We start from the raw sequence: 15255 nt of genomic DNA, 5'->3' as shown, positions 1-15255 counted from the left end.
ATGGAATGAATGTTGAGCACTGATTATGTGTTTCCAAGTATTTGTTCCTGACTGGCCAGAGAGCTCCCAAAGCACAGACACTGGGTCTCCATGCCAAGCACAATGCCTAGAACACAGGAGTATGTTTGGAGTATGTTTGTTGACTGCATAGCAAATAGGAAAATAACCCAGGCCAACCCCCCTTCTAAGTGAGGAGAGAGACACACGCATGCACAGACACACATATGCACACAGACGCAATCTGGTAGTTGTGTGTTGAGTATAAAGGACAATATGTAGCAAAGGCTAAAAAAGAGAGAGAGAGAGAGAGAGAGAGAGAGGTGAAGAGCTCAACTCAGGATCAGAAAGGGTAGGGGAGTGAACAAGTCAGGAGCTGCCAGTAAGACATTGGAGTTAGCCAGGGATACAAAGGATTACTGCTACTCTCTGACTATGTTATGGATGTGAACCCCAGAAGAGAGAACCCAGCTGCCTGTAATAGTATGAGTGAAAAGGCAGTTTGGCTCAAGCTGAGGCTGAAGGAAGGAGACAGGGGGAAATAGCATATAATGAGCTCCTTTGGGTGGCCAATAACCAAGTCTCTAGGACAGGTACTCGGTACAGGGCAAGGCATGGCATCACATTAGGTGACAGCTGGGTTGTGGAAGAGGTTTGAAAGGGTGTGTGGTTCAGGGTTTCTTTCGGAGTCAACCCTACCACCATTAGCCCCTGAGCTTCCCTTGCTCCTGCTTGGGTCTGGCCCAGCCACCTGTCCTACATCAAGATCTTCGACGTGGGCACACGCTACATGGTGAACCGAGTGCAGGGTCACATCCAGAGCCGCACAGTCTACTACCTCATGAATATCCACGTCACACCTCGCTCCATCTACCTATGCCGGCATGGTGAGAGTGATCTCAACCTCAGAGGCCGCATCGGAGGTGACTCTGGCCTCTCAGTTCGTGGCAAGCAGGTAGGGTGGACCACACACACCCAGATGGGTTGGCTGGGCTGTCCTAGGTGGGCTGGAGGTGTAGTGGTGGCCACATTCTGGGTCCTGAGGTGGGATGATCCAGGGATGGGGTAGAAGCAGATTCCATCACTCCTACTCTTCCATCCATCAGCCACTCAGTCTCTTCCCAGCCGCCAAATGGTTCCCTATGCCACCTGTTCTGCAGGTCTAAGAGCTTGACCTTGGCACCCAAGGCCTGCCCAAAGCCAGCTGCTCCATGACAGTGACTCCCTTTGCCCTTCCTGACTGGTTCCATCATCTTTCTCACAACGTTGTGCCTTTGCTGGTGCAGCTCCCCCACCTACTCTACCCTCTTCTGTCTCCTCTGTCAGTGGGTGACCATCAGTGGCACAGACAGCTGCCCTGAGAGACCCATCCTTGAACCACTCTTCTCCCCAATTCTGCCTTCCCCACCTCACCCCAACACAGGTGTCACACTGGTAGCCCCTGTCCCCCCCACCCATGACAGTGTCCTTCCTGCCCTCCCCACTCCCTTCCAAGGCCCAGCACCTGCTCCAGAAAGCCCTCCCTTTCCTCTCCTCCCTCCCAGGCAGGTTGCCATGCCCTGGGCTCCAGCTCTCCCAGTTCTGGCCCATGTGTGGCTCTCCTGGCCTGAGTATCTTCTCCCCAGCCCAGCACAGTGACCTGCATGTTCTGGTTGCTGGCTAAATACAGGGATCCATTTCCACAGCATTTGGTCCTGCACCTGGGCTTGTTAGCACAGGTATTGTTCCTGCTGGCAGGACTGCTTGGGGATGGAACAGGTGGGAAATGAAGTGCAGGATGGACAATTGTTGTCATGATTGTCATTTATTGGACACCTATGCACAGTCACGGTGCCATCTGCTTCTGCATGTGTGGCTCATTTCATCTTCACCACAGGTCTGTGGGGTGGGTATTCCTACCACCAGTTTATGGATGAGGAAGCAGAGAGCAGCCCCAGGGCAGGTGGCCAGGATGAGACAGAGCCAGGACTGAAAGCGGGGCCTACTGACCTGCCCTCAGCTCCCCCACTGGAGATGGGGGGGTGCCCCAGGCAAGGGACTACCCTGGATGGCCACGCCCTAGTGTCTCCCTTTCTGTTACCTCCAGACTGACAGCCTCCCCTCAAGTTAGACTCTAACCTGTGACTCCCTCATGTCCCACTCCTCAGAGCAGAGTCAGAGGCTGCTGGAGGTGTGACCCCGGCCCATTGCAGCCCCTGCAGCCAGGGCCATCTTGGGTGGAGCCAGCCTGGCCCTGCCCACACAGCTCGGAGCCCAGTTGAACACGTGGCTGTCTCCACAGGGCATGCCTCCCTGCACACAAACCTGTGTGTGTGTGCATGCACACAGCTGATGCCACCTTCACGCTTCTCACAGAGCACCAGGCCCAGTTTACAAAGCACCTCCCTGTTGAGGTAGCTCTCACTTGTGCAGCACCCACTGTGTACCAGGCTGTGGTCTGGGTACTCCCCATCCACTATCTGAAGTGTGGCCCCTAGACAGCAGGCCAGGTGAGCCAGTGCTCTTTGGATATGAGGCCAGGGAGGGGCAGGGATGTGTCCGACAGCACAAGGGACCATGTAAGGGTGCTGAGGGAGTTTAACCTACAGCTCCTACCTCCCTGTCAAGGGCTCCTTCCACCAGAGCATGCTGACTCCTGACTCATTTCCATAATGAAATGTATGTATGAAACGCCTATATCCGCATATAAAAATGTGTGCCTGGACCTATGCACCTATGCAGATGTTCCTGACACATGCCATCAGCGGTTAACAACACACCTATACTCAGAGGAAGAAATCACTAGCTCCTCTGGGCTCCCACAGCCCTTTATGGTTCCCCTCAGTGCTGCCAGTGTTTCCCTCACTGGACTGGCCATGTCTTGAGAACAAGAACACCCCAGCACCCAGCACAGGGCCATGAACACTCAATACATGTGTGAATGTCCTTAGAACCTGGGTACCAGGAACCCTGCTTAAGCGGTAAGTGTTCACAGTGTCAAAAAGTAATGTCTCCCAAATCCCACAACCCCTACTTCCAGTCCATACTCTGGTACCCCCAACCCTAGAATTCTTTGCCTTTGTTGTCTAGAGTCTGCTTTCAGTGCCTACGTGGGCCTATCCCAGAGTCTGTCCACCTGAGGTCAGGCCATATAACACGACCAAGGGGTTGCTGTTTGTGGAGCATGGGGATTAGTGGAGGTGGAAATGTGGACAGAACTCAGTCGTGTTACTTGGTTATCCACAAGCATATACTAAAGGCACATAGAAGTGCAGGATGGAGCCAGAAATGGAGAGATAGACTGTGCATGGAGTGCCTCCATTGGTACTCTTGTCCCAGGCTCCACAAATATTAGAGGTGGGCCTGTTTGAATGAATGAATAACCAAGTAGGGGCTTTGGTGAGCAATCATCAATGAGTGCGCATGCACACATGAACTCTCTCTCTCTCTCTCTCTCTCTCTCTCTCTCTCTCTCTCTCTCTCTCTCTCTCTCACTCATGCTATTTTCTATTCCTTTGGCCTGCCATCACATGGGAAAGAGTATGGCTTTTTATAAATTTGGAACATTTAAACTCTTTGCTCTGCTTGTTCATCACCACTTAATTTGTGGCAGATCTGAGCTTGTTCTTATGGCCACCCTGCTCTCTCTCACCTCTCCTTTTCCCCTTCTCTCCTCCTCTGCATCCCCACGCACTAGTATGCCTATGCCCTGGCCAACTTCATTCAGTCCCAGGGCATCAGCTCCCTGAAGGTGTGGACCAGTCACATGAAGAGGACCATCCAGACAGCTGAGGCCCTGGGTGTCCCCTATGAGCAGTGGAAGGCCCTGAATGAGATTGATGCGGTGAGATGCATGGGGTGAATCTCCTGTGTGGAGGGGGTGACTTGAGTCTGGGATTATCCCTTGGGTTGCCTCTGCTCCAGCCCCTATGGGGAGCCTAATTAATTCAACAAACTTTTTTGACAATTAGCCATGTGCCAGACATTATTCTATGTCTTGGGGATCCAGTGAAGGCCAGAATAGACAAAGTCTCTGCCCTTATCCTAAAGACAGACAGTAAATAGGACATTACATCTCAGTGTGACAAAGGGCTATGAGAGGAGAAGTAGAAGGGATTATGGAGGATCAGAGGGTGAGGGTGCTCCTGACTCAACTTGGTGGTGGGGGATTTACAAGAAAAGCTTCCTGGAGGAACTAGAGGTGACATAAGAAGGAGGCGAAATGGTCTGGGGAATGGGGAAATAAATTTAATTCAGAGACAGAAAATAGCTCATGTGAAGACCCAGAGATAAGAAGAGAGCATGGCAAGTTCAGGGAACTGAAGGAAAGAATAGCACAGAGGCTGGGACAGCAATAGTGAGATCTGGAGAAAAGGGAGATGAGGCTTGAAAGGAAGCCAGGCCACCAGGCTTTATAGTTCATGTTGAGGGATTCAAATGCTGCCCTAACAACAATGAGATGCCATTGATGGGGTCCACATCAAGTAGGAGTAGTCTGACTGTGATGCACATTTTTAAAGAAAGCCCACTCTGGGCATGTGTGGAAACTTGGTGGGAAGAAGGCCAGAATGAACATGTAGACCAGTAAGAAGTTGACTGCATTAGTCTGGTAAGAGGTGGGGGCATGTTGGACCAGAGTAGTGGCATTGGAGATGGAATGAAGAAGGACTTTGGGAATGTTTCAAAGGTGGAATCAGGTCAGGTGCAGTGGCTCATGCCTGTAATCCCAGCACTTTGGGAGGCCTAGGTGGGAGGATCACTTGAGCCCTGGAGTTGGAGACCAGCCTGAGCAACATAGTAAAACCCCATCTCTACAAACAATTTGAAAATTGGCTGGGTGTGGTGGTGCATGCCTGTGACCTCAGCTACTCAGGTGGCTGAGATAGGAGGATTGTTTGAGCCTGGGAGGTTGAGGCTGCAGTGAGCTGTGATCATGCCACTGCACTCCAGCCTGAGTGACAAGCAAGGCCCTGTCTCAAAAAAAAAAAAAAAATTAAGGTGGAATCAGCAGGGCTTGATGGTGCACTGGCTGTAAGGGATGCGGAAGAGGGAGACATGAAGGACCCAACCTTGGTGGTATAGCAATCTCTCTTCAGGGTCAGGTTCTTCCATGAGCTCTTTGAGAAAGGAGCTGTTTCCTCTCCATTGTTCACCTGCACTGTAGGTACAATGGCACTGGGCAGCAGCGCACAGGTTATGATTGTTAGGCATCAACATAAAAGCTTCACCACTTGTGTAAATAACTTGTGTTTGGGTAGGTTAACTTACTTACTTGCCTGCTAGATATGCCTCTATAGAAACAGACATGTATGTGTGTGTACATTCATACATATGTGTATATACATATAGAGGTACAGAAATACACATAGTTAGGAAAGGGCTATACAGCATTGTTCTGTATACCACATACATTTGCTATAAAATATATGCAAGCAAATATGAGATTTCTTCATCATAAGTTTGGTGGCTTCTTATTTCTGGTCCACATGTGGTGTAAACATTTATTGAATCCCTCGTTTCAGGTTTTGGAGTGATGCTGGAGGTGGAAATTGATCTAATTCATTCCTGTCTTCACTGAATTTTCAGGCTAAATAGGGTAGACAGAGGAATAAACAGAGAAATAGAGAACAGCATGTGTGATACAGGCTCTGATAGGCAAGACTATGGGTACATAGAAGTTGGGGCAGGACACCTAACTCAGCCAAGATCTACCTGGAAGAAGTGATACATAGCTGAAGCCTCAGGTTTGAGTAACAGTGAACCAAATAGAAAGGATCAAGAATGACATTCCAGGCAGAGAGACAGGGATAGGGAACTTCATAAACAAAGAGGTTGATTGGATGTGTTGAAATGCTAAGGTTGTAGTAGTACAAATGGAGAGGGAAGAAAAAAGGAATCGATTTGAGAGAGATTTAGGAGGTGGAATCTCAGAAATTGGCTATGAGGGGTGAGTGAGGAAGAAGCAAGAATTTAGGATGATGATAAAGCAAGAATTTAAGTTTCTGGTTTATTTTCCATGATTAATAAAATATTAATACTTGATTCTAATGATTGGGTCTTTAAAATGTCCTTTGCATATTCTGTACTAATATATTTTACTTACATTTTTCCAGTATTCAAAACACTTCTATGGAGTAGTTCTAATTCTCCACATTTTGCAGACAAGGAAAGTAAAATTTGGAGAGGTTAAGCAATTTGACTCAATAATGAGTCAATGACCATTTCTATAAGCAACAGGCTCCTAGTACTCCTCAGAATAAAAAGTTGAAGCCAATCTGGAAGGACCTCATGTACCCAGTAAGGTGCACTTTCTTCCATGGGCAGTGTGGGTTGGAGAAGTTTCACACTGCAGAGATGTTTGTGGGTTGGGGTAGGGGTTCACTTCCTCACCCCTGATGGGGGCATGGTAGATGGGCCCAGTAGACAACAACCAGAGGCCGCTGGCCCCCTACAGGGAGATTTAATTGGAATCCACATACCCAAAAGGAAACCTTAGAAACCCAACATAACTTTCCACCACCAGCAGTAGTCACCTCACCTCTGGGAGTTTCTCAGTAGACTTGGAATCTCTCATAAGCACCTTAGGAACTCATTTTCTGAGCACTCAATTCCTTTTTTGAATGAGGAGAGTGTATCTCCCCCAAATCCACTCTGAAACCATTAGGAATTTATTAATTTTTCCTGTCTGAGATGTCTGTGGATGCCTGTTTATCTGCCAGAGTTCCCAAAGTAGAGGTCTTCAGACACAGGCACACAGATACTCTCACATATACACCAGAGACATAATGAAGGACATATACATTAACAGACACACATGCCACAGACACACTGAGACCTGCATGGAAAGACCACATGGACACATTCTCCAATGCTTAGACACCCTGTACACACACACACACACACAAGCACACAACATATGCTGAGACAAATATACAAACATGAGGCATAAGTCCTTAAACATACCACAAGTACATATCATAAGCATGCTCCACACAGACTTGTAAGCACAGCCACAAATTCTTATGCCCATATTTTTATAAAAATACATACTTATATGTATAATGTACACCTGCAGACCTATCTGTACAATCATAGAAAAACATCATACACTCAGCCTGAACACATCTATCCACACACACTCACTGTCACATCCACACAGCCGCACACCTTATACACACACACACACACACACACACATACACACTTATAGATAACAGGCACAGACCCAGAGCTGTGTTCACAGAGACCCAGGTGCTCATGTGCTACTGTTCCACAGTCATCGAAGAATTATGGCAAAGACTCTGTGGAATTTCATCTTGTGAATACTTTTGCCCCCAAATACTTTTTCTCAGGGTGTCTGTGAGGAGATGACCTATGAAGAAATCCAGGAACATTACCCTGAAGAATTTGCACTGCGAGACCAAGATAAATATCGCTACCGCTATCCCAAGGGAGAGGTAAGGCTTGGGGGGTGGCCTAATGCCTAGGACTACTCCCCAGTGTCTTCAATGCAACTGCCAGGATTCCACAGTTGTCTAGACAGCTTTAGAAACAGAGTAAGCATATCTTGCAGCAGCTGCCATCCCACAAGGCACATGATTATCTGGCCCTTGGTTGTTTTAGATTCTTGGCTATAGGCAACAGATCCATCCCTTTCTTTTAAAAGCTACATAATTTTCTTGCTTATTGTCTTTCTACTTCAGAAGTGCTCACTTTATCCTGGACCTTGTCTCTGGTATCCCTTCATGAAGATACTTTAAATAGTTCAACATACTCTGATTTCCTGATATTTTGTTGCCAAGTTGCCTAAAGCTCCAGCCTCTCTGGGCAGTTGGCATTGTCCCAAGGGACAATGGCTAATAATTTAATCAACTTATTTGCCACTACATGAACCAGACCATCAGTTCCCTATCCCCATATGAGATGAATGCTCATTGCATTTGATCAAGCCTCCACTTAGCCAGTTCCACATTTTAGAGCATTTATTAGTCACACTTTAATATAAATTGCTGGTAACAGTTATTACAAAAGAAGGACATCTGGGAAGATAAAACAACAGATATTCTATTCAGTTATACAACACTTTCACATTTTTTCTCTTCACCCTCAGAGATGACATTATAAAATTCATCTTAATTTGCCCTCATTTTCATTTAGGTATTTAGAGGCTGTGTTATTAGAGGTATACAATATTAAAGCAATTATATTTTCTCAATGAATTGGAAATTTTTTTTTTTTTTTTTTTTTTTTTTTTTTTTTTTTTTTTTTTTTTTTTTTTTTTACATCAGAACCTCATCTTTATTATTCTTCCTGGTCACTACCCTTTCCTTCATCTCCCAAGGAAACCACAATCCTAATTTCTTTTTTTTTTTTTTTTTTTTTTTTTTTATTATACTTTAAGTTCTAGGGTACATGTGCATAACGTGCAGGTTTGTTACATATGTAAACTTATGCCATGTTGGTGTGCTGCACCCATCAACTCGTCAGCACCCATCAATTCATCATTTATATCATGTATAACTCCCCAATGCAATCCCTCCCTCCTCCCCCCTCCCCCCTCCCCATGATAGACCCCAGTGTGTGATGTTCCCCTTCCCGAGTCCAAGTGATCTCATTGTTCAGTTCCCACCTATGAGTGAGAACATGCGGTGTTTGGTTTTCTCTTCTTGTGATAGTTTGCTAAGAATGATGGTTTCCAGCTGCATCCATGTCCCTACAAAGGACACGAACTCATCCTTTTTTATGGCTGCATAGTATTCCATGGTGTATATGTGCCACATTTTCTTAATCCAGTCTGTCACAGATGGACATTTGGGTTGATTCCAAGTCTTTGCTATTGTGAATAGTGCCGCAATAAACATACGTGTACATGTGTCTTTGTAGTAGAATAATTTATAATCCTTTGGGTATATACCCAGTAGTGGGATGGCTGGGTCATATGGTACATCTAGTTCTAGATCCTTGAGGAATTGCCATACTGTTTTCCATAATGGTTGAACTAGTTTACAATGCCACCAACAGTGTAAAAGTGTTCCTATTTCTCCACATCCTCTCCAACACCTGTTGTTTCCTGACTTCTTAATGATTGCCATTCTAACTGGTGTGAGATGGTATCTCATTGTGGTTTTGATTTGCATTTCTCTGATGGCCAGTGATGATGAGCATTTTTTCATGTGTCTGTTGGCTGTATGAATATCTTCTTTTGAGAAATGTCTGTTCATATCCTTTCCCCACTTTTTGATGGGGTTGTTTGTTTTTTTCTCATATATTTGTTTGAGTTCTTTGTAGATTCTGGATATTAGCCCTTTGTCAGATGAGTAGGTTGCAAAAATTTTCTCCCATTCTGTAGGTTGCCTGTTCACTCTGATGGTAGTTTCTTTTGCTGTGCAAAAGCTCTTTAGTTTAATTAGATCCCATTTGTCAATTTTGGCTTTTGCTGCCGTTGCTTTTGGTGTTTTAGACATGAAGTCCTTGCCCATGCCTATGTCCTGAATGCTACTACCTAGATTTTCTTCTAGGGTTTTTATGGTATTAGGTCTAACATTTAAGTCTCTAATCCATCTTGAATTAATCTTCGTATAAGGGGTAAGGAAAGGATCCAGTTTCAGCTTTCTACTTATGGCTAGCCAATTTTCCCAGCACCATTTATTAAATAGGGAATCCTTTCCCCATTTCTTGTTTCTCTCAGGTTTGTCAAAGATCAGATGGCTGTAGATGTGCGGTATTATTTCTGAGGACTCTGTTCTGTTCCATTGGTCTATAGCTCTGTTTTGGTACCAGTACCATGCTGTTTTGGTTACTGTAGCCTTGTAGTATAGTTTGAAGTCAGGTAGCGTGACGCCTCCAGCTTTGTCCTTTTGACTTAGGATTGTCTTGGCAATGCGGGCTCTTTTTTGGTTCCATATGAACTTTAAAGCAGTTTTTTCCAATTCTGTGAAGAAAGTCATTGGTAGCTTGATGGGGATGGCATTGAATCTATAAATAACCTTGGGCAGTATGGCCATTTTCACGATATTGATTCTTCCTATCCATGAGCATGGTATGTTCTTCCATTTGTTTGTGTCCTCTTTGATTTCACTGAGCAGTGGTTTGTAGTTCTCCTTGAAGAGGTCCTTTACATCCCTTGTAAGCTGGATTCCTAGGTATTTTATTCTCTTTGAAGCAATTGTGAATGGAAGTTCATTCCTGATTTGGCTCTCTGCTTGTCTGTTGCTGGTGTATAAGAATGCTTGTGATTTTTGCACATTAATTTTGTATCCTGAGACTTTGCTGAAGTTGCTTATCAGCTTAAGGAGATTTTGGGCTGAGACGATGGGGTTTTTAAATATACAATCATGTCATCTGCAAACAGGGACAATTTGACTTCTTCTTTTCCTAACTGGATACCCTTGATTTCTTTCTCTTGCCTGATTGCCCTAGCCAGAACTTCCAACACTATGTTGAATAGGAGTGGTGAGAGAGGGCATCCCTGTCTTGTGCCACTTTTCAAAGGGAATTTTTCCAGTTTTTGCCCATTCAGTATGATATTAGCTGTGGGTTTGTCATAAATAGCTCTTATTATTTTGAGGTACGTTCCATCAATACCGAATTTATTGAGCGTTTTTAGCATGAAGGGCTGTTGAATTTTGTCAAAAGCCTTTTCTGCATCTATTGAGACAATCATGTGGTTCTTGTCTTTGGTTCTGTTTATATGCTGGATTACGTTTATTGATTTGCGAATGTTGAACCAGCCTTGCATCCCAGGGATGAAGCCCACTTGATCATGGTGGATAAGCTTTTTGATGTGCTGCTGAATCCGGTTTGCCAGTATTTTATTGAGGATTTTTGCATCAATGTTCATCAGGGATATTGGTCTAAAATTCTCTTTTTTTGTTGTGTCTCTGCCAGGCTTTGGTATCAGGATGATGTTGGCCTCATAAAATGAGTTAGGGAGGATTCCCTCTTTTTCTATTGATTGGAATAGTTTCAGAAGGAATGGTACCAGCTCCTCCTTGTACCTCTGGTAGAATTCAGCTGTGAATCCATCTGGTCCTGGACTTTTTTTGGTGGGTAGGCTATTAATTGTTGCCTCAATTTCAGAGCCTGCTATTGGTCTATTCAGGGATTCAACTTCTTCCTGGTTTAGCCTTGGGAGAGTGTAAGTGTCCAGGAAATTATCCATTTCTTCTAGATTTTCTAGTTGATTTGCGTAGAGGCGTTTATAGTATTCTCTGATGGTAGTTTGTATTTCTGTGGGGTCAGTGGTGATATCCCCTTTATCATTTTTTATTGCATCTATTTGATTCCTCTCTCTTTTTTTCTTTATTAGCCTTGCTAGCGGTCTGTCAATTTTGTTGATCTTTTCAAAAAACCAACTCCTGGATTCATTGATTTTTTGGAGGGTTTTTTGTGTCTCTATCTCCTTCAGTTCTGCTCTGATCTTAGTTATTTCTTGCCTTCTGCTAGCTTTTGAATGTGATTGCTCTTGCCTCTCTAGTTCTTTTAATTGTGATGTTAGAGTGTCAATTTTAGATCTTTCCTGCTTTCTCTTGTGGGCATTTAGTGCTATACATTTCCCTCTACACACTGCTTTAAATGTGTCCCAGAGATTCTGGTATGTTGTATCTTTGTTCTCATTGGTTTCAAAGAACATCTTTATTTCCGCTTTCATTTCATTATGTACCCAGTAGTCATTCAGGAGCAGGTTGTTCAGTTTCCATGTAGTTGAGCGGTTTTGATTGAGTTTCTTAGTCCTGAGTTCTAGTTTGATTGCACTGTGGTCTGAGAGACAGTTTGTTATAATTTCTGTTCTTTTACATTTGCTGAGGAGTACTTTACTTCCAATTATGTGGTCAATTTTGGAATAAGTGCGATGTGGTGCTGAGAAGAATGTATATTCTGTTGATTTGGGGTGGAGAGTTCTATAGATGTCTATTAGGTCCGCTTGGTGCAGAGATGAGTTCAATTCCTGGATATCCTTGTTAACTTTCTGTCTCGTTGATCTGTCTAATGTTGACAGCGGAGTGTTGAAGTCCCCCATTATTATTGTATGGGAGTCTAAGTCTCTTTGTAAGTCTCTAAGGACTTGCTTTATGAATCTGGGTGCTCCTGTATTGGGTGCATATATATTTAGGAGAGTTAGCTCTTCCTGTTGAATTGATCCCTTTACCATTATGTAATGGCCTTCTTTGTCTCTTTTGATCTTTGATGGTTTAAAGTCTGTTTTATCAGAGACTAGGATTGCAACCCCTGCTTTTTTTTGTTCTCCATTTGCTTGGTAGATCTTCCTCCATCCCTTTATTTTGAGCCTATGTATGTCTCTGCATGTGAGATGGGTCTCCTGAATACAGCAGACTGATGGGTCTTGACTCTTTATCCAGTTTGCCAGTCTGTGTCTTTTAATTGGAGCATTTAGTCCATTAACATTTAAGGTTAATATTGTTATGTGTGAACTTGATCCTGCCATTATGATATTAACTGGTTATTTTGCTCGTTAGTTGATGCAGTTTCTTCCTAGCCTCGATGGTCTTTACATTTTGCCAAGTTTTTGCGATGGCTGGTACCGGTTGTTCCTTTCCATGTTTAGGGCTTCCTTCAGGGTCTCTTGTAAGGCAGGCCTGGTGGTGACAAAATCTCTAAGCATTTGCTTATCTGTAAAGGATTTTATTTCTCCTTCACTTATGAAACTTAGTTTGGCTGGATATGAAATTCTGGGTTGAAAATTCTTTTCTTTAAGAACGTTGAATATTGGCCCCCACTCTCTTCTGGCTTGTAGAGTTTCTGCCGAGAGATCTGCTGTTAGTCTGATGGGCTTCCCTTTGTGGGTGACCCGACCTTTCTCTCTGGCTGCCCTTAAGATTTTTTCCTTCATTTCAACTTTGGTGAATCTGGCAATTATGTGTCTTGGAGTTGCTCTTCTGGAGGAGTATCTTTGTGGCGTTCTCTGTATTTCCTGAATTTGAATGTTGGCCTGCCCTACTAGGTTGGGGAAGTTCTCCTGGATGATATCCTGAAGAGTGTTTTCCAACTTGGTTCCATTTTCCCCCTCACTTTCAGGCACCCCAATCAGACGTAGATTTGGTCTTTTTACGTAATCCCATACTTCTTGCAGGCTTTGCTCATTTCTTTTTCTTCTTTTTTCTTTTGGTTTCTCTTCTCGCTTCATTTCATTCATTTGATCTTCAATCGCTGATACTCTTTCTTCCAGTTGATCGAGTCGGTTACTGAAGCTTGTGCATTTGTCACGTATTTCTCGTGTCATGGTTTTCATCTCTGTCATTTCGTTTATGATCTTCTCTGCATTAATGAGTCTAGCTGTCAATTCTTCCACTCTTTTTTCAAGATTTTTAGTTTCTTTGCGCTGGGTACGTAATTCCTCCTTTAGCTCTGATAAGTTTGATGGACTGAAGCCTTCTTCTCTCCTCTCGTCCAAGTCATTCTCTGACCAGCTTTGATCCGTTGCTGGTGATGGGCTGCGCTCCTTTGCAGGGGGAGATGCGCTCTTATTTTTTGAATTTCCAGCTTTTCTGCCCTGCTTCTTCCCCATCTTTGTGGTTTTATCTGTCTCTGGTCTTTGATGGTGGTGACGAACTGATGGGGTTTTGGTATAGGTGTCCTTCCTGTTTGATAGTTTTCCTTCTGACAGTCAGAAGGACTCTCTGTTGGTCTGTTGGAGATTGCTTGAGGTCCACTCCAGACCCTGTTTGCCTGGGTATCAGCAGCAGAGGTTGCCGAAGATAGAATATTGCTGAACAGCGAGTGTACCTGTCTGATTCTTCCTTTGGAAGTGTCCTCTCAGGGGTGTACTCCACCCTGTGAGGTGTGGGGTGTCAGACTGCCCCTAGTGGGGGATTTCTCCCAGCTAGGCTACTCAGGGGTCAGGGACACACCTGAGCAGGCAGTCTGTCCGTTCTCAGATCTCAACCTCCGCGTTGGGAGATCCGCGGCTCTCCCCAAAGCTGTCAGACAGAGTCGTTCGCGTCTGCACCGGCTCCCGCTACTTCCCCTGTTGGTCTTCAGCTGTGCGCTGTCCCCAGAGGTGGAGACTACAGAGACAGGCAGGCTTCCTTGAGCTGCTGTGAGCTCCACCCAGTTCGAGCTTCCCAGCGGCTTTGTTTACCTACTTAAGCCTCAGCAATGGCGGGCGCCCCTCCCCCAGCCTCGCTGCTGCCTTGCGGATAGATCGCGGCAGACTGCTGTGTTAGCAGTGAGGGAGGCTTCGTGGGCGTGGGACCCTCCCGGCCAGGTGTGGGATATATTCTCCTGGAATGCCTGTATGCTTACAGCGCAGTATTGGGGTGGGAGTTACCCGATTTTCCAGGTGTTGTGTGTCTCAGTTCCCCTGGCTAGGAAAACGGATCCCCTTCCCCCTTGCGCTTCCAGGTGAGGCGATGCCTCGCCCTGCTTCAGCTCTCGCTGGTCAGGCTGCAGCAGCTGACCAGCACCGATTGTCCGGCACTCCCTAGTGAGATGACCCCAGTACCTCAGTTGAAAATGCAGAAATCACCGGTCTTCTGTGTCGCTCGCGCTGGGAGTTGGAGACTGGAGTTGTTCCTATTCGGCCATCTTGCTCCGCCCCCCTGAATTGGACATTTTATCATTACATAGGACCAAACCTCTTTCTTCCCGATAATCCTTTTTGCCTAAAAACGTATTTTATCTGACATTAATATAGCTGTACAAGATTCAGTGACTTCTGGTGACTGCTTACCTAGTTCACTTTTAGCTATTCATTTACTTTCAACTTCCCTGTGTATCTTTGTTTTGTGTCTCTTATAAACAGCTTACAGTTGGGTTTCGTTGTTTTTAATCCAAACTGAAAATATATGTCTTTTCAATGGTAAGTTTGGTATATTCACTTTCATTGTAATTACTAACTTTTTTAGTTTATTACTATTATCTTGTCTTGAGTTCTCTGCTTAGTTTTTTCTCTTTTCCTGCCCTCTTTAGGATTGATAACGTTTTTATATCCATATTTAAGTTATATAATTTGTTTCCATTCATTTAGAGATTACCCTTAACATTTAAAACATTTTTCATCGTGATTCTTTCAATTTTTAGTCAATATCTCAATAAGGATATAAGGTCAAAATGTATTTCAAAATTACTCATAATAATTCTTTGCTGAGTGCTATTATGCAACCAACTCGAATCCTTAACATTTTAATATTCATTATTAACAAAATCTAAAATCAATATCTCCACCCTCTACCTAAACAACAGAAGAACTTTAAAACTCTGGCCACTGTGTCTCCTAATTTACATGTTGTTTGTATTTTAGGTCAAACTTGGTCTTAACCC

At 44.5% G+C, this 15255-nt stretch overlaps 1 protein-coding gene across 6 annotated transcripts in view; it reads left to right on the top strand.

Annotated features, from left to right (window-relative positions):
• Positions 1 to 15255, top strand: part of PFKFB1 (6-phosphofructo-2-kinase/fructose-2,6-biphosphatase 1) — a 74855-nt gene that overhangs the window by 46176 nt on the left and 13424 nt on the right. For all 6 annotated transcript variants that reach the window (XR_004058297.1, XR_004058296.1, XM_030933612.1 and 3 more), the window contains exons 8-10: positions 745 to 952; positions 3674 to 3820; positions 7329 to 7433. Coding sequence is in view for 4 of the 6 variants with exons in the window: in XM_030933612.1 (XP_030789472.1) it covers positions 745 to 952; positions 3674 to 3820; positions 7329 to 7433 (460 nt within the window). In the remaining 2 variants the exon portion in view is untranslated. The remainder of the gene's footprint in view (positions 1 to 744; positions 953 to 3673; positions 3821 to 7328; positions 7434 to 15255) is intronic.

This window comes from Rhinopithecus roxellana, chromosome 7, assembly GCF_007565055.1.
Source record: "Rhinopithecus roxellana isolate Shanxi Qingling chromosome 7, ASM756505v1, whole genome shotgun sequence".
NCBI classification, from domain to species: domain Eukaryota; kingdom Metazoa; phylum Chordata; class Mammalia; order Primates; family Cercopithecidae; genus Rhinopithecus; species Rhinopithecus roxellana.
This window is presented reverse-complemented; position numbering and strand designations above follow the sequence as displayed.